This window comes from Anopheles coustani, chromosome 2 (genome assembly GCF_943734705.1).
Source record: "Anopheles coustani chromosome 2, idAnoCousDA_361_x.2, whole genome shotgun sequence".
In the NCBI taxonomy this organism is placed as follows: domain Eukaryota; kingdom Metazoa; phylum Arthropoda; class Insecta; order Diptera; family Culicidae; genus Anopheles; species Anopheles coustani.
Genome location: NC_071289.1, coordinates 91,787,619 through 91,812,760, shown reverse-complemented (window position 1 = coordinate 91,812,760; position 25,142 = coordinate 91,787,619). Strand labels below are relative to the sequence as shown.

At 43.9% G+C, this 25,142-nt stretch overlaps 8 protein-coding genes across 12 annotated transcripts in view; 2 read left to right on the top strand and 6 right to left on the bottom strand.

Annotated features, from left to right (window-relative positions):
- Window positions 1-90: 90 nt before the first annotated feature.
- LOC131266939 (glycerol kinase) lies at window positions 91-2,226 on the bottom strand. Of its 4 annotated transcripts, none has more exons than XM_058269637.1 (3): window positions 1,913-2,226; window positions 418-1,825; window positions 91-344 (listed from the first exon to the last, which is right to left on the bottom strand). In XM_058269637.1, the coding sequence occupies exons 2-3, from the start codon at window positions 1,798-1,800 to the stop codon at window positions 168-170; spliced, it is 1,560 nt and encodes a 519-aa protein (XP_058125620.1). In that variant the 5' UTR covers window positions 1,801-1,825; window positions 1,913-2,226; the 3' UTR covers window positions 91-167. The 4 variants fall into 4 exon arrangements, with proteins under 4 accessions (XP_058125620.1, XP_058125619.1, XP_058125621.1 ...); XM_058269636.1 differs by having other exon boundaries at window positions 418-1,887; window positions 1,969-2,226; XM_058269638.1 differs by having other exon boundaries at window positions 1,998-2,226.
- Window positions 2,227-2,380: 154 nt separating this feature from the next.
- LOC131266949 (uncharacterized) lies at window positions 2,381-4,100 on the bottom strand. The gene is made up of 3 exons (XM_058269651.1): window positions 3,836-4,100; window positions 3,164-3,714; window positions 2,381-3,098 (listed from the first exon to the last, which is right to left on the bottom strand). Exons 1-3 carry the CDS (start codon window positions 3,993-3,995, stop codon window positions 2,973-2,975), a joined length of 837 nt encoding a protein of 278 aa, XP_058125634.1. The 5' UTR covers window positions 3,996-4,100; the 3' UTR covers window positions 2,381-2,972.
- A 309-nt stretch (window positions 4,101-4,409) lies between these two features.
- Window positions 4,410-6,737, top strand: LOC131266943 (isovaleryl-CoA dehydrogenase, mitochondrial). Its single transcript, XM_058269643.1, has 5 exons — window positions 4,410-4,528; window positions 4,631-4,806; window positions 4,906-4,985; window positions 5,104-6,380; window positions 6,423-6,737. Exons 2-4 carry the CDS (start codon window positions 4,648-4,650, stop codon window positions 6,146-6,148), a joined length of 1,284 nt encoding a protein of 427 aa, XP_058125626.1. The 5' UTR covers window positions 4,410-4,528; window positions 4,631-4,647; the 3' UTR covers window positions 6,149-6,380; window positions 6,423-6,737.
- Window positions 6,738-6,854: 117 nt separating this feature from the next.
- LOC131266948 (ADP,ATP carrier protein 1) lies at window positions 6,855-14,400 on the bottom strand. Of its 2 annotated transcripts, XM_058269650.1 has the most exons (4): window positions 14,389-14,400; window positions 11,405-11,558; window positions 10,235-10,731; window positions 6,855-7,513 (listed from the first exon to the last, which is right to left on the bottom strand). In XM_058269650.1, the coding sequence occupies exons 1-4, from the start codon at window positions 14,398-14,400 to the stop codon at window positions 7,268-7,270; spliced, it is 909 nt and encodes a 302-aa protein (XP_058125633.1). In that variant the 3' UTR covers window positions 6,855-7,267. The 2 variants fall into 2 exon arrangements, with proteins under 2 accessions (XP_058125633.1, XP_058125632.1); XM_058269649.1 differs by lacking the exon at window positions 14,389-14,400 and having other exon boundaries at window positions 11,405-11,660.
- LOC131266944 (GDP-mannose 4,6 dehydratase) lies at window positions 13,153-14,726 on the top strand. The gene is made up of 3 exons (XM_058269644.1): window positions 13,153-13,221; window positions 13,291-13,381; window positions 13,452-14,726. Exons 2-3 carry the CDS (start codon window positions 13,307-13,309, stop codon window positions 14,466-14,468), a joined length of 1,092 nt encoding a protein of 363 aa, XP_058125627.1. The 5' UTR covers window positions 13,153-13,221; window positions 13,291-13,306; the 3' UTR covers window positions 14,469-14,726.
- A 48-nt stretch (window positions 14,727-14,774) lies between these two features.
- LOC131266940 (F-box only protein 9) lies at window positions 14,775-16,943 on the bottom strand. Its single transcript, XM_058269640.1, has 3 exons — window positions 15,795-16,943; window positions 15,419-15,730; window positions 14,775-15,355 (listed from the first exon to the last, which is right to left on the bottom strand). Exons 1-3 carry the CDS (start codon window positions 16,529-16,531, stop codon window positions 15,037-15,039), a joined length of 1,368 nt encoding a protein of 455 aa, XP_058125623.1. The 5' UTR covers window positions 16,532-16,943; the 3' UTR covers window positions 14,775-15,036.
- The window catches only part of LOC131266950 (2-aminoethanethiol dioxygenase), a 395,883-nt gene continuing 386,343 nt past the window's right edge, over window positions 15,603-25,142 (bottom strand). The window contains exon 3 of the transcript XR_009178377.1: window positions 15,603-15,616. The gene's annotated coding sequence lies outside the window, so the exon portion shown is untranslated. The remainder of the gene's footprint in view (window positions 15,617-25,142) is intronic.
- On the bottom strand, window positions 17,134-17,810 carry LOC131266958 (RNA-binding motif protein, X-linked 2). The gene is made up of 2 exons (XM_058269660.1): window positions 17,660-17,810; window positions 17,134-17,585 (listed from the first exon to the last, which is right to left on the bottom strand). Exons 1-2 carry the CDS (start codon window positions 17,671-17,673, stop codon window positions 17,174-17,176), a joined length of 426 nt encoding a protein of 141 aa, XP_058125643.1. The 5' UTR covers window positions 17,674-17,810; the 3' UTR covers window positions 17,134-17,173.

Sequence of the window (25,142 nt, the reverse complement as noted above, 5' to 3'; positions counted from 1 at the left end):
TTCGAAAGGTATATTATTTGTGTTTGGTACATCACTTCTTGAAGGTCGTCGAATCTATGTGTCTTTACCCTTAAAATCTACCCCATTTCCCATACAACATTAGATTGGCAACAAAACAAATAAATCAACACTGGCCACGTGCATACCACGCCATGAGAGCCCAGGAATCACAGTGCGTTGTTCTCCCATCCGAACGACCGTTCGATGGCCATCTTCCATTTGCTGTACCGCATGTCCCGTTCGTCCTCGCTAATCTGCGGCTTAAACGCAGTGCAGCTACTTTCGATGCTCACATTTTCGATGTCCCACTTGCCCACTGCTCGCCCGGCAACCATAGCCGCTCCCTGAGGTAAGATAAAACACACGATCGTTAGCTGATGAATCAAAATCATCTTTTGAGTATTTGTAGTATTTTACCAGTGCAGTTGTTTCAACAAACGTCGGCTTCAATACGTCCAATCCAATGAGATCCGCCTGCCACTGCATCATGGACGCATTGACCGTCATTCCACCGTCTACCTTCAGCTTCTGTAGGGGCGTCCCGCAGTCATTATTCATTGCGTCGAGAATGTCACGCACTTGGAAGCAGATAGCCTCAAGTGCCGCCCGCACAATGTGCCCACGCTGCGTGTCCTCTGTTATGCCGCAGATTACACCACGTGCGTCCTGATTCCAGTACGGTGCATACAGTCCACTGAATGCCGGTACAAAATATACATCCCCGTTGTTTTCTACCGTATGTGCAAGGACTTCCGATTCGCTTGCGCTAGCTAGCAGGTTAACGTTGTCCCGCAGCCACCCTAGGGCTGCCCCTGCAACGGCGACCGAACCCTCCAGGGCGTAGACGGGTTGTGCGTCCGGGCCCATCTGGTACGCGACGGTGGTGATGAGTCCGTGTGATGAATCGATCATAGCCGTACCGGTGTTGTACAGAAGGAAGCACCCGGTTCCATACGTCGCCTTTGCTCGACCCCTCGTTAGACACTCTTGGCCAACGAGTGCTGACTGTTGATCTCCCAGGCATCCGGACAGAGGGATTCCTTTCAGAGGGTTGAATTTGATCAGCCCGTACACTTCCGAACTGGATCGAATTTCGGGTAGTATCTCCAGCGGCACGTCGAAGAACTTTCCCAGGGTTTTATCATACTGGAGTGTCTCGATGTTCATAAGCATAGTACGGGAGGCGTTCGATACGTCCGTTACGTGGACACCGCCCTCCGGGCCACCGGTAAGATTCCAAATCAACCAGGTGTCGACCGTACCAAACAGACAGTTTCCATTACGAATCGCAGCCTTCACCTTCGGCACGTTGTCGATGAGCCAGCGGAGCTTAACGGCGGAAAAGTACGGCGACAGGGGCAGCCCGCACAGTGGCTTAAGGTAGTTTTTGTTTTTCGTCTTGTTCGGCACCGTCTCGAGTAGCTGCTCGACGGTCGAGGAGGTACGCATATCGAGCCACACGATGGCATTATATAATGGTTCACCCGTCGTCCGGTCCCACACGATGGTCGTCTCGCGCTGGTTTGTCACGCCAACGGCTACTATGTCCGTCGCTGGGTTGCCACCGAGTTCGACGAGTTTCTCCAACGTCCGCTCGATGCACTCGTGCACGACGGCAAGGATTTCATTTGGATCCTGCTCGACCCAGCCCTCCTGGGGATAACTTTGACGGAGCTCTTTCTGGTGGAAGCACACCACTTCGGCCGTTTCGGCGCGAAACAGCAGGAACCGGGCGGAACTGGTACCCTCGTCGATGGACCCGACAAGATCGCCAAACTTTTTCGCAGCTCCTGACGCCATAGTCGTCCCAAGCTAGACGTCCTCACTGTAAAGTGCAAAGTTCACCGTCCGAATGAATGGTTGTCGCAGCCTTCAATAGGGATTGAGCTAAGCCAATGACAAAATAACAAACTTAATCTTATGTCGATCCGATCGGTACTGGACGCGTAATGGAAGAGGCCCGTCTACCTCGCAACGAGGTTATCTTATCGGCGAACCTTATCGAACCTCCGTAATCATTGTGCTTATAATTCTGAAGGTAAATATGGGCGCTCTCGTTCAATGTGACCCGCGAATAAATTACTCCGATGGCGCTGAGTTATATGAAGGTCGTAAAAGTTGCTATTAGCCTTCACTACGCAATATAATGCAACATCAAAGGAAGACTTAGAAATTACGATAAGAATGCGTGAAAACGTTTAGATCGGCGTATTTATTTCACATATGTTTATAAACATAGTATACTATCTATGCAGTTGACATGTGTCATTCATTTTGCTCCACGATTGCTCTAGATGTGTTTTAAATTGAATTGAAATTTGAAAATTTTTGTAAAATAAAAATCTCGTCCAACGACAATGCCGTATTTTAAACATTTCTATTGTATATTTTACAATTTATTCATGCTTTTCACTGCACAACACAGTGTCTACAATAAATTACATGCCAAACATTTGAGTACACAAACATCGTTACAATCATCGTTAAATGTGTAAATTTACGAATATGTTTCAATAAAATTTCCACCTACCACAACTACAACTATCAACTAGAGACCAGTACATTACTATCTAGTAACATTTCGGCTGCAGAAAACTGTCTATCGTGTACTGTATTGTACGAAGAAGACAGTACAATTATTGTGTATATCATTTCCTTTCTCTTAGTTTCAAAACCAACATAAGGAGTGGAATTTAAAATGGAAAACTATCGATAATCTAAATCGCTTAAGTACAAAAAGTTACCTACAAAAAAGGATGATGCTTGAATTGAAGGTAGTTTTTAAAAAATATGCAACAAACTTAAAAACGGAGATCTGTACAGTATTTGAGAATCTAGCTGTAAGCACTAAACAATACCTAAATGGCAGTTAAAGCATTTGATATGAACTTTGGAAATGTACACTTTGTCATAAAATTATTGGTTTAAGCACCAACAGTTTATAGTTCCTATTGAGATCAGTTCGGTTTTGTTTAGGATGCTGCCACGGAGCTCCCGATGGCGAGAGCTTTTTTGCTTATTTTTTGGTTTATGAATCTAGAGTATAGCGAGCCTCCCGGGTTGCGTCTGTTAGGTCCACGCGGGATGTGATACGTGAGCTGAAATTGGCATATAAATTATTAACTTTGTATTATTCTGTTTCATACTATAACTACATACGTACTGGATTTTCGTGGGGAAACAGAGTCGCAATACAATAGGCATAGTTTTCTAGCTGGGGCGTCGTTATTTTAGCCTCGAATTCCATATGGTAGTCGATGATAATGGCCGTTAGCTGGTACTGTAACGACTTCCCCAAGCCACCGAGACATCCCATGGCCATAATGGATCGTCCAAGTGAGTTGCAGTCCAGAATTTCCTTCAAAGTGCTCGGTGTCATTGGCCAGCGGAATGATTGGTAGGAAACATTTTGTTTGCTGCATTGCGTTACGGGCTCCTTTTCCATGATCACCGATTGCGGGGGTAGACAGTTGTTCCAGTGAGGCAAAGCTGCCTGGCGTTTCGGTGGGACTGGTTGGGCGCAATCGGTCGTATCGCTGGGACGTTTGCGGGACGATACGGATTTGATGCTTTTGCACGGTAGGCCTATCTCATCGCGCCATTCCAGAAATGCCTCACGAAACAATATTTTAGCCCCCAGCGGCTTGCCATCGAAGAGCTCGTCCACATCTTCGATACGCATCTTGCGCAGACATTCCATATCGATTCCTTGGGCTGCGAAGTGAAGCAACAAATGATACACCACCAGTTACAGTTGAAACACAACAAACACCTGTACACCGTCAATCTAATATAAACTACACCAAAACTGCATGTAACAATATGCATTGTATACCTTCCAAAAGGGACACCGTTTCTTCTGCTACCTTCAATTTGTACATGCAAAGCATACGAAGCTCCTCGCGACGCTGGGTCTCTCCATCGGCTACCAGGGTATTGAACAGCTCCACATCCTCAATAATAGGTTCACATTTAATCATCATAGCGTCGTTCATGTCTACGACATGCCACAATGTTCTCAATCACACGGATTTGCTTAAACAATAATAACTTCTGTTAACTACTCAGATAGCTGCGAGCAAACATTGGAACCACTTTTACGATTTGTTTTTATTTTGTAAAATAAATAGTCAATCTGACACAAGATGTGCAGTGTTGCCAGTTGGTTAAATTTTCTAACGATCATTAAAAAAATCCGAAAACCAAAAATAAAAACTTTATCTTGCGGTTTCTAAGCAATTTAAAACGATGGAAAAATTAATGTATTTTTGTTGGAAGCAGTCGTAACAGTTAGTCCACGGGTTAAAATGCTATTTGAATAACAAGACGCATGATAATCGTGTTGCTGAAACTACTGGAAGGAACATTATAAACGCATTTAATGTGTCGAAGGCACATTGCTCGACAGACAAACTGGAACTGAAAAAAAAAGTTATTAAATTACTGGCACCGTCGAGCTTGTAAAGTAGTATCATATTCCAAACCAAGTGTTTGTAGTTTTGTCTACAGTGAGATTACTACCATCAAGGTGAGCTACAATTTATTTTCTCATCAGCTTTTGATATCTTGCCATTCACGGCCGATTAAAACGATTATGCTTATCAAATCTTTGACGTGGTTCTACGATCAGGGTTACGGAAGTGCACGATGTCAGCGATGCGTAACTTGACTACTGCGGCCAAGATTTTGTCCAGAAATCTTGCCCCAACATGCCGACGAGCTGGCGGTTCCGTTGTACCGGCTCGGTACATGCAGCACTATCCGATCGACGAATGTTTGTTTGGTTTGAACGAAGAGCAGCAACAGGTAATATTGTGCGCAATCGCGTAACCATCGGCGCATGTTGCCATGCGATGAATATTATACTTTACTTTTCCTCACGTTTAATGTATTTTTCGTTTACAGCTAAGACAAACTGTGTTCAACTTCGCTCAAAAAGAACTGGCACCATTTGCACAGGAGATTGATAGAAAAAATGAATTCAAGTAAGTATACGGACCGTTTGAAAGGATGACCGATTGGACATTGACCTAGTTGTGACGTGGTTACGTTCCAATTTAATCAATTCATCTGTGAATAAAAACTCTACTTCTACGTTTTTAGGGACATGCGCGCATTTTGGCGAAAGCTCGGTGATCTTGGAGTTCTTGGCGTAACGGTGAAACCGGAGTACGGTGGCCTTGGTGGAACCTATCTGGATCATTGCATCGTGAACGAAGAAATTTCGCGTGCCTCCGGCTCGGTTTCCCTTTCGTACGGTGCTCACTCGAACCTTTGTGTCAACCAAATCCATCGCAACGGTAATGAGGAGCAGAAGCAGCAGTACTTGCCGAAATTGTGTAATGGCGAGCATATCGGGGCACTAGCCATGTCGGAGGCCGGTTCCGGCAGTGACGTTGTCTCGATGAAGTTGCGGGCTGATAAAAAAGGAGACTATTACGTGCTAAACGGAACCAAATTTTGGATCACTAATGGACCGGTGGCGGACACGTACATTATCTACGCCAAAACCGATCTATCCGCCAAACCGCAGCACGGAATTACTGCGTTCATCGTCGAACGCGACTCGCCCGGATTCACCCAGGGTCCGAAATTGGACAAGATGGGCATCCGCGGCAGCCCAACGGGAGAACTGATCTTTGAGGACGTGAAGGTGCCCGCGAAAAACATCCTTGGTGGGTTGAACAAGGGCGTTTACGTTCTGATGTCTGGACTTGATTTGGAGCGACTGGTGCTTGCTGCCGGACCGGTCGGTCTCATGCAGGCTGCCTGCGATGTCGCATTCGAGTATGCTCACACCCGGAAGCAGTTCAACACGCGCATTGGAGAGTTTCAGCTGCTGCAGGGCAAGATGGCCGATATGTACACGACGATGAACGCGTGTCGGGCTTACCTGTACTCGGTGGCAAGGGCCTGTGACCAAGGAAAAGCAAATCCTAAGGATTGCGCGGGCGTGATTCTGTACTGCGCCGAAAAGGCAACCCAAGTGGCCCTGGACGCGATCCAGATTCTCGGAGGAAACGGATACATTAACGATTATCCTACCGGGCGCATAATGCGGGACTGTAAGCTGTACGAGATCGGCGCCGGAACATCGGAAATTCGACGTATGTTGATCGGACGTGCCCTGAACAAGGAGTACGAATAGTTTTCAATTACTATCGGATCCACCGAAGAGTGCATCTCCGGTTGCAATGTGACAACATGCTAGCGAGCAGTGCACACAGTGCATTTATTGACTCATAAGACGTTCAAAACGCATCTATAACTATTCCAAAACACCTCAAGTGCATTTACTAGTTGTAATATTTCCGGAAAGTGGGCAAATAAAACTATGCTGAGATTTAATTTGCATAATACTTTTTCTACTCTTTTCACGTGTCGAAAATAAACAGCATTCACCCCTGTAACAGGGTTTTAAGTTTTTATCGGAAAAGCACCAAAATTTGAGAATATCACAAGAAATGCTCTAAGCTCAAAAACACAGAACTCCACGCTAAAGGAAGGTGGTGCTAGTGAAAACGTGGAATACGACAGAAAGACCACATGGATTGGATGAGTTAGGTGTAATCTTTGTTGCCAACGTCGATAAGGATTTTTAGATTAGGTTACTATTTGAAACTCAAACGGGTGCTCGGAAATGTTACGTAAAATCTACTGGACTTGGTACTGCCCAAGAAGGCCCACTAACGAAATAGGCATAAAAAGGAAGCAGAAAAATTTATCACCGATGGAAACTAATCACTTGCGATCCCGTTTCGGCAACAACGTAAAAAGATCGGGACCAGACACTCAGCAACATTCACTTACAAAAAATGGGATGTATTTCTCAAACGCTCATTATGGGGGAGATGTCGTCTTTAAAATAAATACCTAGTTTTATTTCTGTTTTTTAAACCATGGTCATATTTCGAATCTATTTTTCATGTTTTTGTTGTTATTCAATTTTTTTTCTATTGCATTGCATGTGCACTCGTCGTTCAGGATGATGTAAATCCCAACTTCTGCGGGGTCGTGTGACTCGCCCGCAGCACGGCGTTTAACGAAGCTAGAGAAAATGCGGCGAAATATGTTCGTGTGTCTCGTCTTCTCCGTGTTCATGCATCATCTGTTTGCTTTTCAAATCGGCATCGGAACAATAGTAATAGCTGGTTAGGTTCGGTTGGTTGAAGCAATAAAACTGTTCCCAGCTTCCCACCATCTTCGGGTTCGGTTTTGTTGCTGCTTCTTAACTGGACATTACTAAATACACTAGGAGCTTCCGCGCTTAACCCAACAGGGCCTTAACCTCGTCGTAGAACACGAGCACCAGAGCGCCACCAGTACCACGGAGCACGTTGGAGAAGGCGCCCTTGAAGAAAGCACCGCTGCCCTCCTGCTTGCCGATCTTGACCCAGCAATCGAGAGTGTTCTTGTACATAATGTCCGCCTTGGCACGGCCAGACTGCATCATCATGCGTCGTCTGACGGTATCGAATGGATACGAAATAATACCGGAAGCCGTCGTCACAACCTGTGTTGGAATGAAATAGAAAGACAGAAACACATCAGTACCGAAAACATAAAACCGATCTATTCGAATTGTTCATAACCATACTCGATTCCAAACTGATAACAAAATTGCTATTCAAGTTACTTCTATTCAAATAACAAATGTCAGGGGGGTTTGATAAAATTTAATTTTGAATAACATTTTCATAAATAAACTAATGAGATTCAGTCGTAAGTGGATGAGATCTTAATTTCGATCTCTTCTCTTTCGAAGTCATTTCTGCACAGGAGTAAAACGAATGAAAGTCACATGTTCATCATATTTGCTAGCCTGTCTCTGCAGTGATGAGGTATAGACGAGCGTGTGCTCGTTATCGTAACACGCGCTGCTATCTATTAGTACCTTTATATTTTCAAGGCTACGCAACTCTACCATCTGTGAGTACGTCAACATCAGCTGATAAGCCTATGTTGAACGGTAAGACAGTAAAGGGTATGACACGAGTAAGATTTAATTTCAAATAGTACATGTGTTGCTTAAAAAGCAGTTATAATACTTTCGTCAAACTCATTTATTTATTTACAGTTAATGCCCAGCATAAGGCCATTCATTCTCTTTCCGCACCCCCGTAGCCAAATCAGGTGGATGAATATGCCTGCATACGGAAAGGGATTTATCGATTTCTTTGCCGGAAAACCCACTCAAGGTTGTTTAGTTATCCAGCAATCCGAACACACACACATTTACCTCGTGCATGTGTCGGAACAGGGACTGGATAGAATCCGTTGTTACACAACACGCGCGGTTTGCAGACCAAACGGTTGTTACATAAGGACGAAGAAAATATGTTTTAAAAAATCAGTTTTCCATAAAATGAAAAATTCTAGTTCCAAAAGTCGCATCAAAAGTTTGAATTCTAAATAGAGACAATACAAAAACACACAACAACTAGTGGGGGATGGGAAAGATTTCTCGTAGACAATTTTCGTCAAGTAGGCCTCTCCCTTTTCCTATAAATACTCGCTCTACCTCTGCAAGTGTTTGGGCTGCTTGGATCTGTTTTTTACGCCCGCTTTCTTTAGCACCGCATGCTGCCATGTGCATAGAAAAGAAACAGTCTGAGCGAAGAAGAGAAAACCGCTCCGCCAAAAGAAAGGCATCTAAGGTTGGAGGTGGAAGGGTAAATGTTTCGAAAGTCTTACTTAACCTGATGTCACATAGGACACGCAAGGAATGGCACTTTTTTAGTGATCTACCGAAAAGGAACGTACGAAACGATGTTAAAAATGTGCTGTTAGTCGAAGAAAAAAACAATCTTATTCCCGATACACTGAGTGTAGGGTGCATAATTGTTTTAATGCAGGGACAGACACAAAGCAGTTTGTAAAAACAGAATGGGCTGTTCTTAAAACTAGGAACATTGTCAATCAAGCATAAACCACGATAGATTGTGCTCCATGACAGATTCCCCGTAGACGTCGATTTTCTCCTGACAATTGAAACGACCTTGGACAATAAACACTATTGCGCCCGCGATGCTATTTTGTTCCCAAGAAGCGCACTCCGTTTATGCAACACACCAAATTTGTAACTTTCAAAAAGCAAAAAAAAATCCCTTCCGTTAGCGCAGCATAGAAAAAGAAAAAATCAAATCTCTATTCCTTAACAAGAAGGTTAAGAAAAGCGGGAGGAAAATATGGGTTTTTACTCTAAATATAATCTGACAATTGACGTGTGTGGTGTGTGCGTCTCTCCGCAGCGAGTTGCGTATGGTTTGGGGCGGGTTGTATAATCATCACCGGTCGTTTTGTGCTAGCGGACGAGAGAACACGAAGGCCGTTATGATGACGCGTCTAGAGAAGACAGTGGTACTCGAGCACAATTTGTTACGCAAAGGATTTGGGATGGAAAAAACAAATACCATCGGTGGATGAAAACAATCAAGAATCATCTGTGTGAAAGTTGTCCATGACCGAAGGCACCACCAAAGATTTGGTCCTTCTGATCGAAGAATACTTCTACTTCTTCGAATGTTTGGTTCTGTAGTCAAATGTTGACACTTGCGTCATGACCTGCGCGTCACCTGACGGGCAGAGCGTACATAACTCCCTTGAAACAAACTTACAAATACCACCACCGAGATGTACCTTCGCACCTTTCCTTTTATTGTTACACAATCCTTCGATTGATTAGCGCTAACATCGTAATCGATCACACGGTTTCTTGTGACTTTTTGGAGGGACCATTAGAATAGAATGGTGTTTTACATAATGTGGAGTGGATAATGTTGCGAAGCTCTCTTGCGTTCAAGTACCCTCATGCTGGTTGAGTTAAAAATACTGGAACGAACGAGCCACGGGTTTCAATGTCACACAGAAATATACATTTTCTGTCAGGATGCTCAAGGAGGTGCGGCAAGTAATGAGATTCTACTACTATTGCCCTGTTATCAGTGGAATCCGTGCCAATGGCCACTACTCATAACATTGAGATAATGAGGTGAGGACGTAAGGCACATTTACTATGAGTAGGGATTAAAAGAGCTCGAGTTGTCGCAAGTCACGAACAACTAAACGTGTCATGTGTCCTCTCTTTGCCCGTGTTTTACTTCATGTGTGTTCCTTCCAAACAAGAATGGAGTTGTTTTCACTCCGATCGATAGAATACGAGTACGGTTATGTAAGTTACACAATTTCCTTGTGTCAAACCACGGTCAACCGGAAATTGGGAGGGGAAACTTACCTGTGCGATAGCCCAAGAGACGAAGATCGAGGTGTTCTTGGGGTCCGGCAGCATTCCCTTGGCGGTATCGAAGCAACCGAAGTAGGCCGCACGATAGATGATGATGCCCTGAACGGACACGTTGAATCCACGGTACAGACCGATGATGCCGTCCGACTTGACGGTCTTCTTCAGACAGTCGAGCAGACCGTTGTACTCGCGCTGGCCGGGACCACGGCCGACGTCAGCACCCAGACGGGTACGGGCGAAGTCGAGCGGGTAGACGAAGCAGAGCGACGTGGCACCGGCAGCACCACCCGATCCCAGGTTTCCGAGGAAGTAGCGCCAGAACTGGGTGTTCTTGTCGACACCACCAAGGAACACCTGTTTGTACACATCCTTGAAGGCGAAGTTCAGGGCCTGGGTCGGGAAGTAGCGGATAACGTTGGCCAAATTACCGCGCCAGAAGGCACCGATTCCCTGCTCCTTCGGGATACGAACGAAGCAATCGACGATACCTAGGGGGAAGGCAGGGGAGGAAGAAGAAAATGATAAAATAGCGAGAAAAAAGAGAAATAGCATAAATTACCGAAGAAAAGAGGTTCCGTGCTGTGTTAGTTACTACAAATTAATAATCAAATTCGAATCTTTTTCACTGATGGTGAGTTTTCTAGAACATTTCCAGTCCAACTTGTGACCTGTTACATAACCATACAAAATTCGCATCACGTGAAGTGAGTTGCTATGCTAAATTATTAACGTAGCTTTGCACAGTACAAAAACCACCTGCACATGTGGATTTATTTTCATAAATTTAGATAGATAAACTGGTCATATTTTCATTCTATTTCATGAGTTTCATTGCGAAATGATCGACCCTGAGCCATTTCATTTAGCGGGTCGAGGTTTGAGAGGGTGAGCATAAATTCAACATGGCGCCGACTGTGCGCACAACGATAACTGTGTGTCGCTGTTTCGCTCCATCCGCTGTCCGCCAATTGCTAACCAGTCGCAGAAAAAATCCCATCCAACGTGCGGGGCGTTCGCGAATACGCAAGCAGCCAACGTGCTGCTTTCGTTGAACACGCGTCTTCCACCCGGCGGGAATACCGCACGCTTTCGCGCGGCCTCTTTTTCGCTACGGCTTTTTCCCCACCCCGGGCAATGCCGGAACCAGCCCAAATTACTCACCCTTGTACTGCTGGTCGACGGCGATCTGCTTGGAAGCAGCCTGGACCTGGAGCAGCAGCTTGACACGTTCGATCGGTGCGACTGCAGTTTTCGAGACAGCAGCGGAAATACCTCCGGCCAGGAAATCCTTGGCGAATCCATAGGGATCGGCTTTCTTCGTCATTTTTGATGGATTTGTCTTGGGGGTAGAACCACACTGAGCAAAAGTGAAAACCGGCGGGAGCGCACGCGATCAGGCCTTAACCGTTCGGAGGGCACTATCGAAAGAGAATGGACAACCGTGCAGTTCGAACCTCGAGGTGGACTTTAGTGTTGGCAGAATCGGAAGATTCGAAGATTCAATCCCTAGAGGGATTCAAAAGATTCGAATCCCTTTTGACGGATTCGAATCCCATTTGACGGATTCTAAAGATTCGAATCCCTTTTGACGGATTCTAAAGATTTGATTCGATTGGGACTCGAATCAGATTTGATTTGTTTGGGATTCGAATCTGTTTTGATTTGTTTCACGCTTTCCAGACTGCACCGTCACGGTAATTCTATTCAGTTAAATTAAATAATAAAAATAAAAAGTCCCTGTTCATTTTTTTACTCATCATCATCATAGTCAAAGACCATGTTGACAAATGCAATACTACGGGCTCAAAAACTACAACATTTACTAAATGCATTGCAAGCACAGCGTCAGACTACCCGCTTCACGCATACGGCGCATAGGCGTTTGAACTCCCTAAGATTTCACGCTTGTATAATCTCTCTTGGCATCCTGTTGTACCATTGTCCTCCTAAAAACAACAAACTTCGAGCGTTCCCAGACAGATAGCCGAAAAGTCTTGGCTCACCGGCATTAGGAGTGTGAGTCCTAACTACTATCCTTTCCCCCAAATACGCTGGTACCAGGCGTTTCAAAATTTTGTACACAAAGACCACAGTTCCAAAGGAACACTATCCGCTGCTTGGACCGACTGTTTCTTGGATTGGGATTCGGATTTGGGGATTCGGTTTACCCACCACTAGCATAAAGCTGCAGCGCGCCAACAAGCTTCAAAAACTTGGTCACAGCTTGAAATAATGACTGAAATAGCCAAACTGCTAATAACTTTTTGGTGCCTTGGTCAATTTCAGCAACAGACACCTCAAATGAAAGGTCTTTTCAAGGCAAACAACTTGATTCAACAAATATTCATGAAAATAATTATTTTGGGAAAGAAAAGATATCCTGAACCCAGCTCATATAATCTACTACGAATGGGTATACGTTTTTTGCGCGTATAGTCAGAAATAGGTGTTATAAACACGTTGCACAGTCACGTTGTCAAAACTGTTCTCTTTTGCGGTGTCCCGCAAGTATTAAGAGAATTGTTTTACCCTTCTTTTCAGAAGTGTTTTACATCCAAAATTGCATAGGAAATCTGCTGCAAAAGAAGGGGTAAAAGAATTCTCAAAAGAAGAGCGATCAGTTCTCAAGAGAATTCTTTTACCCCAAAACAACGCCAAAATTTCTCGTTGGGTAGTGGTTCAAAACTATTCAATGCTCATTATTCCAAACCCCCAAAATTAATTAAAAATATCTTCGTCCGTAATCCATATTAGTTTTTTGTTGTAATTTATGATAATTATAGTTTTGAATTATATTTTCATAGAAAATAAAGCGAAAAGATACTTTCCAACGCACATGCATTTGGCCATACCTGAAAAGTAAATCGTTTTTGGGTTTCCTGCTTCTGCGTACATCTTTCAAAACAAACAATTCATGGTAAATCAACACGTCAACCAATAGATAAGAAGTGAAAAACGCCGGCTAGTTTTAATAACAGGTTAAATTTTTCGAATACTGGTTATTATTGTACGATATCCAGTTTCAACGCGTTTGCATTTTGTTCCAGTCTATTGTCTTTCAACATGGAGGCCGCAAGTTCTGTGGTCACTAATCCAATCGATAGAAAAGTAGCGCTGATAACGGGCATTACGGGTCAAGTGAGTAATTTATCAGTCGTAGAAGTGGCTGAACTATCTTACGTTTATTACATGTGTCTGTTCATTGTAGGATGGTTCCTATTTGGCAGAGTTTCTGCTGGACAAGGGATACGAAGTGCATGGAATTATCCGGCGTGCGAGTACCTTCAACACTTCACGCATCGAACATCTGTACGCCGACCCGAAGACGCACAGGGAGGGTAAAATGAAGCTGCATTATGGCGACATGACGGACAGTAGCGCGCTAGTGAAGATAATCGCACAGGTGCGTCCGTCGGAAATTTATAACTTGGCTGCCCAAAGTCATGTGAAAATTTCCTTCGATTTGAGCGAATACACGGCCGAGGTGGATGCGGTCGGAACGCTGCGCTTGCTGGACGCCATCCGGACCGTGGGGTTGGAAAAGTCGGTACGATTCTACCAAGCGTCCACATCGGAACTCTACGGCAAGGTGGTGGAAACGCCACAGAATGAAAAAACACCCTTCTATCCGCGTTCGCCGTACGCCTGTGCCAAGATGTACGGTTACTGGATTGTGATAAATTACCGCGAAGCGTACGACATGTTTGCCTGCAATGGCATCCTTTTTAACCACGAGTCTCCGCGGCGGGGAGAGAACTTTGTGACCCGTAAGATAACCCGGTCGGTGGCGAAAATCTCGCTTGGCCAGCAGGAGTGTTTGGAGCTGGGCAATCTTGACTCCAAGCGTGACTGGGGACATGCGAAGGACTACGTGGAGGCCATGTGGCTAATGATGCAGCAGGAGAAACCGGAAGATTTTGTCATCGCCACTGGGGAGACGCACTCGGTGCGGGAGTTTGTGGAGAAGGCTTTTCAGTACATTGGCCGCGAGATTGAGTGGCGAGGGACCGGTGTGGATGAGGTGGGCGTAGAGAAGGGTACCGATACGGTTAGGGTGCGCATCAACTCGAAGTTCTTCCGACCGACCGAGGTCGATTTGCTGCTGGGTGATGCGTCTAAAGCGAAAGCACAGCTAGGCTGGTCACCGAAGGTAACATTCCAGGAATTGATTAAGGACATGATGGCGGCCGACATTCAGCTAATGAAGAACAACCCCTCTGCTTAGATGCCATTCTAGAGAGAAGCCAGTAAATGGCAAGATTTTTTATTGTGCACCATAATAATTTTTTCATATTTGTTTTTGTCAGTATTGGAAAGAAGAAAGATTTTGTATCTCGCAACGTTTCCAGCAAGAGCATAGCGCTTGAGGAACAATAATGACAAAGAATTGAAGTTCTGCTATATTCCAACATCATAATTCAAGTAAGAATTGTATGTTTTTTTAAAATAACGTTTTACCTGCAAATATAAATCAAAGTTAATAAGACAATTTGTTTTCTGTTTCATTATTTCCTAATCGTGTCATCTCGTTGAAGTTCACAAATATCATTCACCATTAATTTTTTTATTTCTTTTCCTTTCGGTATTCACTTTTCCAGCTCATTGTTGTTAATCCAGCACACCTGTTGCTTTGCTATATATCTTTTTTTTATTTCGATTTTAAAATCGAACCTATAACCTACTCTGATTAAAATAGGTACCAATGGTCAATCGGACCGTTCACTGGCAAATAATAAACCAGGTATTCCTTCTGTTAAGCTCACGAAAAATAAGTAATGATTCCAGCTCAGAAGCTATTTCAATGGTCCTTCCGATTCCTGGTGGTAGCTTTTGACTCGTGAAAAGTACAACGGTGGATACTTAGTCGTACTCAGATCGAACTGGGTCGTTTTCTCCTGATTGTTTCGTAGCTGCACCATCGTGTACTGCTTCCAGTGCAGCTGACTGAACTGCCGCTTGGCGGTGCTAACGATCTGCAGTTCCATGTAGAACGTTTGCTGTTGACCATACTCCGGCTCGGTATCGCGTACCTTTCTGCCCGGACGATGTAAGTGTGCGTTTGCCGGTGGACGGTTGCGCTGTATGACGATGATTACCATATCATCCAACAATCTAAATAGAATGAGAAAAGGAAGTGTTTTTTTTTGCTATGAAACACCTTTTACTTCGACATACCGATAGTGTCCACGAAGTATTTCGTTCTGTACCGGGTAGCGTTGTTTAAGCTTTACGACACATTGCTGCGGTTCATCGGCGGTTGTAAGCATCAACACTTTGCCATCGGCGAAGAATCGGAAATAGCGATAGTACTCCACCAGCTGCACGGGGCGATAGAATTGATCCTGGAAGCTGTTCTCACCGGAACGTAGATAGCTTGCGCGACTGATGTAGCAACCGTGGAATAGGATCCGTGGTCGCTTAATATACATCTCGCGCCAACTACCAAACTGACTCCCCTTCAACGCCCCAAGATTGACACCCCAGACTCTGCAAGGTGAACAATAAAAAGATATTAAATAGATTTTAAAAAAACCATTGAAAATACTCTTACCTCATACAAGCGTGACGCCATATTTCCGGATCTCTAGCAAGCAGATAGCATCCACGGCAAACTGATGCAAACCTTTCGAGCGATTTCATATCCAGATCGCACGATACAACCCACCGGAGGATGTACAGTATCAGCTCCATGGGAAGGTCCGATAAATGGGCCGAAGTGACGATAAGCATACGGTCGTTATTGGCCCGTTCGAATAGTTTTCGAGACCGGGCCATCAACGCCTGGAATCGAAGTCCCAAATCAACATTTTCCAAATTCTCTTCCTCTTCGTCGATGTTCGCTTCGATCATGCGTTCAACTAGCTCATCGACGATCGGATCAGCTCCGGTTGCAGCATCGTTCGACGGCGCTGGTGCGTGCTTTTTCTCGTAGACTTTAAATTCAATGTCTGGCACGAGCTGTGTTGCCCGGCGGTATAGACGCATGGCTTCGTAAACTTTGCCACTCCGTTCCAGCTCGGAACCTTGCATGTACAAGGCACGTGCCTGCTGATCGATGGACAGACGTTCCCAGTCCCCGTCTGTAACAACGACTGGCGAAGACGCTGGTGTCGGTTGCGAGGGGTTTTGGACAGCGTGTTGCTGTTCCTTCTTCAATTCCTGTTGCCACTTTTCGCGGAAATCATCCAGCTCCGAACGTTTCGGTGAAGTTGACTCTGTTCCACTGGACGATGAGGAGGAACTCTCGTCGTCGTCCTCCTTTCCGGCATCACCAGACGTTGAATCCATCGTCCGGTAGGGGAAGTCCAGAAGCGAGTGAAAGCTGAGGGACTTGTTTTAAATCCTATGTATGAAGATCGTTAGATGGATTATCCGAACGAATATCAATACAGCCCAATCAATTTAAGCTGTCCTGCAATCGTGCTAGTTCACGGTCGGTATATCGGATAACCTTCGAAGGCAACGATGATGACCGAATGATACTTTTTACGACGTTCGGATGAAGCAAAGGAACTCGAGCTCTTTCTGCGCACAGCCAGTTGGCCATAGTCTTTTAAACTAGGAATGCGATACGCTTTACACTAGTCACGAGACTTTTTGATATTTCTTTTTGTGTGGTTGAATACAACAGCTAATTTAGATAAATTCCCATTTCCTTGTGCATTTACGACTTGCACAGGCACACCTAAACCATTTTCACTTCTGCTAGTTTACAAAACACCGCGAAATTGTGGCAGAAGGAAATAGAAACGTCAACAGTAATCAGCTGGTTATCCGTGTGCCTAGTGGTTGTTGAACATATTGGCACGGCATGTAACTTGTGTGCAGTTTTTAACAACAAACAATCCACAATATTTCAAAATAAAAAAAAGGTATCTAAAAAAGGTGTACATATTAAATAGTTTATTATGCTAATTTACTGTTCAATGCTCAGCGTTTCTGAGCCTTTGGAGCACAGCCTTCCATGTATAATTTGCGAGTTTCCTCGTCTGTTTTTTCGTTCTCCTTCGGTGGTTTGTAATCCTGCACATGATCGACCCGTAGTGTTTTGCCAAGCAGCTTGATACCGTTTAGATTATCCACGGCAAGAATCGTTGAACGTTGATCTTCATAGCAGATAAAAGCAAAGCCTTTAGACTTTCCCGATTCCTTATCACGCACCAGGTTGATGTTTACAATTTCACCGTACTGCGAAAATACGCATATCACGTCGCCCTCACTTAGGTCGTACGGCAGTCCACCGATAAATATCCACGCGCTGTCGCGGTACTGATCGTGCCAAGAGTTTTTTCCACCATATTTTAGATCTTGCTCGCTTAGTTTGAGCACATTCTTCATATTTCTAGAAAGATAGAAGAGAGAAGAATCATCAACACTTTTGTATAGACTCTATGGATGGGTATCGTTCATACTCACGTCATAGGATTCATGGTGGGACTGTGAATTAATGTTATTTAACTTGAAGCGTAGAATCATAAATAAGAACGCTGTTTTTATTAATTCAGTAACAATTAATAACCAATTCCATGGGGTATGAGCGATGTACAGAAATACGGAGCACTTTTGTTTACATTTGGTTTGGCATTTCAAGGATGCGTATATTGTTCAGGTGTAACACATCTGTCTTATTTGGCAGTAAGTTAAAAATATTTTTTACGTTGCGGATAAAAGCCACATTTTTAAAAAAAATCACGTGTTCAAATGCATTTTGAAAATTGAATCTACGGTTCAAATGGTTGATTTACTTATTTCGAGCATGGTACATACTGATCTAAGTAATAAACGTTTATACACACAAATTTTTTATTTGTTATTAGCGAATTTTGATATACCGTAGAAGCACCATACTTGGCGCGGGTCCAAATTTGGCGCACTTTCTAATATTTTCTTCGATATTAGACTATTTCCAAAACATTTCAGCCTTAAATATGCAGTCAAATATTTGTTTATGTTTGTACAATACATCCGCATCAAAACATGTTATTGGTTTTTAGTTATTGAATGTATATATAATTAAATGTAAAATTCCATCTCACAAGTGCGCCATTTTTTACCCGCGTTAGCAACGCTGCTAAGGAGTGGGTTCAACTGTTTCCAATAATTTATACGCAAAGGAAAAATTATTAGAGATTTTATTTATCAGAAACTATCAAAAAGTAAGTATTTTCAATAAATCGTGGTTAGATTCGGCGTTTTTTGAGATTTTTATGCTAATTTTTAAGCGAAAATATTTTGCGCCAAGTTTGGCTCACAGTGTTCCTAATTATTCCCCGTGGAGAATATGAATGTTTGCGCTGCTAGATATTTTTGAATCATAGAAGGCTTTGATGAATGAAGATTATAAAAGCTAGGGAAGAGATAGTTTCATTTGCGCGAGATAAGCCAAAGTCCGCGGCAAAAAAAGCCAATTTGATTTTTTAATTGCTGTTCAAATGTGTTTCTATTGTTTTAAGTTGACTTTTGAATAAAATTGTTGAATGTCATGAACCTACATCCAATTTGTTTTGAGTGCGCCAAGTAAGGAACACATCGCGCCAAGTAAGGAACATAGCAAAAACCATACGCCAAGTTAGGAACATGATATGTCACACAAAGAGTTTCTGAAACTTGAAGAAATAGCAATTTAAGAGTTTCTCACTTATTTTTATTATATGCTATGGTAGTTAGGCTAGCACTGTGCAAAAAATGGTATGATTTGACCGAACATTGATTTTGTTATCCAACTTTCTATGCAGAATTTCCTTAACTGCGCCAAATATGGTACATCTACGGTATCCACTAATCTAAAATTTTGTACATTTTCGAGTCCATCGAATCAGCGTTGTATCATGGAGCGCATCCGATTAAAACCATTCAGATAAGCGGGCCTAAGAATAACATATCAGGATATCTTCTGTGCGGTATATTTTTGCGTCCTCAAGCTTAGTAACAAGGGATCGTGTGAAAAAATGGTAAAAGTTGAGTGGCGCTAGATGAATGAGCGTTTGCCATCAAAACATTTTTAGACTCGACTCACTGTGACCGTGCCACATACCGGCAGGTTATTTATTGTTTAAATTTAAGTTTGTTGAAAAAATAATCAGTAAATCAACGCAAATTGACAATCTGTTGCTCAAAAATGACACTGGGAAGATAGCTTTTGGTGGCGCAATTTCCTTTGCCTGTCCATTTAAACGATGTTTCCTAGAGAACCTTTTTTATTTAAAGTGTTTATATCGAGTCCACATGCCCGTTTCAATTAAAACCTAACGAGATGTAGACTGTTCATTTTGCTTTCACTAAATTAAATTTTCCATGCTTTTATTTAGCTTTGAACCGTTTAGGGTACAAGCTTGAAGAGTTTTTTTTTTAATTTCTAGTTTATTTTCTATTGAGCGCCGTATTGTACAGCTTCAATAGTTCTTGGCCAGATGAGGGTGCCAAGCTGTTATCTAACTAAATTTAGGGTATATAAGAGAGTGTAAAAGAAACAAACGAATTCTTCGGTGGTGCGAAGATACATTTTGTCTAGATAAAAAAAAATCACAATGATAATGACTGTGTAATGAATACAACAACTTTAAACACTTCAAACAAACAAATTCCAGTTTTGTAGCTTCAGTCACATCCGCCAATGACATTGGACAACCTACCGTTGGTAAGTATCTGTTTCGGGGCTGCATTTCGGATGCCCTCGATGGCGCACTCAAATTACCCAGCGCGCTACTTTATTACCGCATAACGCATTAGAAGTCCCTGTACCTTCCCCCGTCGGGAGGATAGAATGGTTGTAAAATCCCGAAAATCGTCATTACTTTCACCTATAAAACTGTCTCCGCTGGCGCTGCTCCGGGGCATCCGTCATCAATCCTTGGAAAGGAAGTGGTTCGTTGGCCGGGACCCGTCGATACGGTTTCCTATTTTGGCATCTTTCGTTGGTTGTGACCTTACCGGCTTAGCCAAAGACAGGCCCGATGGACCCGAATGCCGACGGGACGGCTCTGACAAACACATGTTTGCGCTATCGGGGGCAAGCCAGCCGCACTGGATGACGCGAGTCTCTGGAGTAATTTTCCAGTAATTGTGAGTTCGTTTGTGTGGTATTAAAAACACAAAAATTTCCCTGGAAGTAGTTAAATCATTTCCCTAACTCGTAGCGTCCCGGATTTTACGAGCCGGCGTAAACGATACCGGCTTTCTGGTTCGGTCGGAAGCATCATACCACATTGCCGCTACTGGCGGAGTGCATTTCGAGCGACAGAAACCTGCCACTCGAGTCCCGAGGAACCATAACCGGGAACCTGCATCGGCCGATGTGATGTTCTCGCCGATGTGTCCTGGCCAGGCCTAACGCAACGATCTGCTGAAACGTCGGTCACGTCAGGGAGGGCGCGGGCTTGCGGGTTGTTTAAATACAATCGAAAATAAATGGAGGCTATAAAAGTATAACCAGCTCGGTCCCGTGGCGATCAGTTTTCGAAGATCGAGTGATCTGGAAGCTGTCGGATATGGCGATGACAGTTAGCAGTTTATGTATTTCGTTGGATCAAACTGATTTTACTAATTCCGGTTGCACATCGCCTACGAGGAGAGTGGAATAAATACATCTCATTAGCAGAGAACCAGGAACTGAAAGCCATAAACCACGCTGTTGAAAATCGCTGTTGAAAGTTCGCCACATCCATGGGTGGGCCTTGATATTTACAACATTTTCAGCCACCATTTTCTCCCAACATGCAAAACACTGTCGAATCCCTCCCCGTTGTACCCTTCAAACGGACGACAGCGGTCCTTTAAATAGTACAGGTTGTTTCTTTCTTCACTCCGTGTAACAATTTGCTCTGCTTCTTTCATCTCTGGTTTGGTAGACCCCGAGGAGACTCCGCTGCACACAGTGCGTGCCACAAAGCGCCGAAAGATCAGCTCGTTCCAGCCAGCAGGCATCAGGCCCGGTATGGTATGGGAAAAATGTGATCTGTTTACAAATTGCTTCTCGGAAACAAATCGAACAAATCAGATCCGACCTTCGCTGCCGGCGGGGAGACCTTCCGCGACGACCAGCCAGCCACTAAATGTCGACGTCGGTTTGATGGGTTTTCGGCTCTGCCGAGGGGAGAAAACGAACGGAAAACGCGCTAGCGCGAGAATAGATCAAAAACGCGAGCACATCAGCCTTGTATAGTTCCCCTCGCGACGCCCTGTTTACGACTTCTTAAGATGCTGACGTCAAAATATGTCAATTAACCGTTTAAGTTGATCCATACTTACGCGTGCTCGACGGAGGGTTCGGGTGAGGTTGAGGGGTTTGAGGCGACACCAGAACTCACCATTCGCCAACACCGCCGTGGGACTATGATTGATCTTTGATGAAGCAATGAAAAGCCCGTAAGCGGCGTATGAACATTATGGGAATTTTTAAACGGATTCTTGGCTCACCGTGGTTGCTCGCTGGTTCGGAACCGTGAAGAGGATGAGGTCTAATGCACTTAATCGAAATTCATTGGCAATTGAAATGTTTATGAACGCTCGTTTAGAGTGTAATAAACAAGGTCAATCTCTGGGCTTCCATATTGCTATCGGTTGACGTGTTTTTTTTGTCTTCCACAGCTTAATGAGGACTTAGGATTCACAATGGAATGAAATAGAACGCAGCATTCGATGAATTATTGATAAATCAATTTTCATACCGTATGTTTTGGGCATTTTTGTACCATGTTTGTATAAAACGAGACAATTAACAATCAACTAGCAAAACATTTTGGTTTCTACACACAGATTAATTACCAACGATCGTGTTGGCAATCTCCACGGGAGACGACCACCCGTGTGCTTATTTTACGAGCAAGGAAAAATGTAATGTGGAAACCCCAGGCAGGGCCGCGTTTTCACTCGCCGAAAGCGTCGGTTGGAGAAAGATGGAACGAGTGGTTGCTTCCTTTGCTAAAAAAGATCAAAGTGTGCGGTTAAGATTTTACGATCGTTTGTGGGTCGTAAAACGCTGTTTTTGGAGCGGCAAAACCGCTGACCCGTCCAAAATGTACCGCCAGCGCGTTTTCCGTGTAACTTGCGGCCGTTGGGCGAGGCACAATAGTAGATTTCCTCCTCCTTCGGGGCGGTAGATCCTTTTGGATCCGGGTTTTGCTAACGAGGTCTCCGGGTAACGATCGGTTCCGTTGGACCGTTCGCACCTTCGAAACGATCGTTCATCATTGCCGGCTGCTGGTTCCTATTTTCCGGGTGGCCTCCACCGGGGATTTCCTCACGCTTCTTGCCCGAACGAATAAAGGCAAAACTGGTGTAAAATTCAAAACAAATAAACAATCGATCAAATAAATACGGAAAAAAACGCGACCGGCCGGTCGATTTTTCTGTGCTGCGGTTTGCGTCTCTTTCGAGCTGAACGAGTAAATGAGTAAATGAGGATCGGAAAATATCGATTGGTTTGGCTGTGAACGATCGGGTGGGGGGAAGCAAAAAGAACTGTAATAAAGTTGTGGCCAAGCTGAAGCAACGGAACATAATATTGCACCCTCAAGCTGTGCCGGATACATCCCCACCGAGGGCATCGGAGTGGCAGGCGGGGAAATGTTTTGGTTCCGTTGGAAAATCTGATTCCCGATTCCGAAAGAGCAGCTTTCGAACGAACCACCCCTTCCACGGTGCGGTTGGACAATGAAGAATGCATGGTTAAATAAAAAAAACCACAACCGAAACCACCCAAATCGAAGTCAATAAAAATCGGGAAAATCGTGAATAGTGAATTGAAAAACACACAAACAACCGTTTAACCGAATTTAACGGCCTTCTTCCGTTTGCCCAGACCGCGTCGGCATCGGTTCGTGTCCGGCTTGTTATTTTCCACCAACAGTTTTCCATGTATATCTCGTTGGGATAATGTTTTCCGTGCACCCGGGAGCTCCCTCCCACCGCCGGGTGGTGGACAATGCATCTCGCACACATAGGATCTGCATAAACACGGCCCATCAATCGATCTGATCGTGGGCGGCATCATTGAACCGGGCTTGGGAAAGTAGGGTTTGGTGGTGCGAGAAAATCCATCGGTCCGCATCTGGATTGGAAAATAGTGAGCTCATTAGATACTTTATCGGGGTGTTTTTACAACACGCTAGCACGAGTTGTTGATGACGTGTCAATATTGTGCGGTGGTCGTGTAGCCATTACAAATGAATCGACGGATTGGATAAGATTGCAGAGTTTATGTGGTATAATGATTATCTTTTTAAAATTGGCTACAGTCACAAATGAATAATTATTATTTTCTATGAGATTTAGATATGTTGAGTTATGGTGTCTTTAAACACTGAGCTGCAGTTAAAACGAACTTTTACTTTACATAAATTCGAAGAACATAGTTCAGATGACAAGACGAAGGTGACTTGTTATTTTAAGCTAAACATTCTTCCCGATCGTCGCCGTTTAATGTATCTTTGTTTGGATTGCTGCAGAACGTGTACGCTACGGTCCCCAAAACGAATCATTGATAATTTATTTATTTGCATATTTTGAATGCAACACTTTCCAGTTGAATTGAAGCTGCATCGTTCCCGGCGCTAAAAATAAACACTCCATGAATGAAGAAACCATGGCTCGCCCCTAGACTGCACGGTCCATTAGCATCCGGAATAACATTCAACCCACCGGAACCGAAAGAAGCACTGTCGCTTCCGCCGTGCGGTGGTGCGATCGCTAACCGCATGACACGATCTGACAGGTTTCGCGAACGCAAAGGCCGTCTTAAGGGTTTCCGCCGACCCGGTGCGGTAGAAGAATGTCACCGAAATCGAAATCGTCCTTTTTAGGGGTGGAAGGGGCTGAGTGAAATATTGCCATTAATCTTGTAGTCTGGGGAAAAATTCCGGTGTGCCGTCGCCCTCCGGTTTTCACAGCAAACATTTTCCCAGCAAACCACCAAGCGGCGTTTCTGCTTCCTGACGGGTCAGCTGAATTGCACGACAGTACTCTGGTGCTGACTTCCTGACCACACAAAGTAACGGAATGCCGGTTGGTCCCGGTTGAATAAACGATGCAAAAATGTTTCAAAACGGTGTAATGAAATGTGTCTGAACAATAAAAGTTGTTTTGAAAAATAAATTCTTGTTGTTGAAATAAACACCAAAGATATTAATTTGTTCAAATAATAACACATTATTATTTTTCAACACACAAATTTTCAACTACAAGTTTTGGGCATACGTCCTTTAATTTTTTGAGAAAGATGAATGTTAATGTCTATAAACAGATCTCTAGTTAGTTTTTTAAAAATCATTTAATAAACTAACACGTAACACACAATATGTTCGGTTTCAAAGAGTTTTGTTTATCTTTGAGCTAAATTGTAAGATTTTCATAGCGATAAGAACCGTTAAATTTACACAGGTCAGGTCCTATACATACTTAGTGAGGTAGAGAGTCTCGGAGTATCCAAAAATGGAACTAGAAAACCGCTGATGTGTAGACATTTTTCCATGTCAGTAGCGGATCGTGCTACCAAACGAGTAAAATCAACTAAATATCCTAGGTCGAATGGAAATTTGTCACCGAAATTGTCCACTCAAGAACACGTGCCTGTGGCTTTCCTTTGAATGGGCGAAAGTCTCATTTTTCGGAATGGTGGTTTCTTTTCTGTGGCGACACTTAGAACACTGGAATTTACGTACTAACGCTACCATTCCGTCAATTGTCACCCGGTCCAACAATGTCGCGTCGGTTAACTCTTTTTCGGACCATTTGGTAGGACAAATCAAAACAAAAGCACTCGCACGCGGGAAAATACTGCGTTCTGATGCATTCCTTCACACTTCACTCACGCGGTTCCTAACCGTTTGACTGTGGGACGAAATTAGACGGGACTTTTATGCACGGCTTAGTCCAACTCTGGTGCTCGTGATGTTCTCCTGAA

Excerpts from the sequence above, each read along its gene's own strand:
- LOC131266940 (XM_058269640.1), bottom strand. The coding sequence starts at position 16,531 with ATGGATTCAACGTCTGGTGATGCCGGAAAGGAGGACGACGACGAGAGT. Across the intron at positions 15,731-15,794 it reads TGGCGTCACGCTTGTATGAG|AGTCTGGGGTGTCAATCTTG; the intron begins GTAAGAGTATTT and ends TTCACCTTGCAG. Across the intron at positions 15,356-15,418 it reads ATACTTCGTGGACACTATCG|ATTGTTGGATGATATGGTAA; the intron begins GTATGTCGAAGT and ends CATTCTATTTAG.
- LOC131266943 (XM_058269643.1), top strand. The coding sequence starts at position 4,648 with ATGTCAGCGATGCGTAACTTGACTACTGCGGCCAAGATTTTGTCCAGA. Across the intron at positions 4,807-4,905 it reads TGAACGAAGAGCAGCAACAG|CTAAGACAAACTGTGTTCAA; the intron begins GTAATATTGTGC and ends TTTCGTTTACAG. Across the intron at positions 4,986-5,103 it reads GATAGAAAAAATGAATTCAA|GGACATGCGCGCATTTTGGC; the intron begins GTAAGTATACGG and ends CTACGTTTTTAG.
- LOC131266939 (XM_058269637.1), bottom strand. The coding sequence starts at position 1,800 with ATGGCGTCAGGAGCTGCGAAAAAGTTTGGCGATCTTGTCGGGTCCATC. Across the intron at positions 345-417 it reads TTGTTGAAACAACTGCACTG|GGAGCGGCTATGGTTGCCGG; the intron begins GTAAAATACTAC and ends ATCTTACCTCAG.
- LOC131266944 (XM_058269644.1), top strand. The coding sequence starts at position 13,307 with ATGGAGGCCGCAAGTTCTGTGGTCACTAATCCAATCGATAGAAAAGTA. Across the intron at positions 13,382-13,451 it reads TAACGGGCATTACGGGTCAA|GATGGTTCCTATTTGGCAGA; the intron begins GTGAGTAATTTA and ends TGTTCATTGTAG.
- LOC131266948 (XM_058269650.1), bottom strand. Across the intron at positions 10,732-11,404 it reads CGTCGACCAGCAGTACAAGG|GTATCGTCGATTGCTTCGTT; the intron begins GTGAGTAATTTG and ends CCTTCCCCCTAG. Across the intron at positions 7,514-10,234 it reads TCTCTTGGGCTATCGCACAG|GTTGTGACGACGGCTTCCGG; the intron begins GTAAGTTTCCCC and ends ATTCCAACACAG.
- LOC131266949 (XM_058269651.1), bottom strand. The coding sequence starts at position 3,995 with ATGAACGACGCTATGATGATTAAATGTGAACCTATTATTGAGGATGTG. Across the intron at positions 3,715-3,835 it reads AACGGTGTCCCTTTTGGAAG|CCCAAGGAATCGATATGGAA; the intron begins GTATACAATGCA and ends TTCACTTCGCAG. Across the intron at positions 3,099-3,163 it reads TGTTTCCCCACGAAAATCCA|CTCACGTATCACATCCCGCG; the intron begins GTACGTATGTAG and ends TGCCAATTTCAG.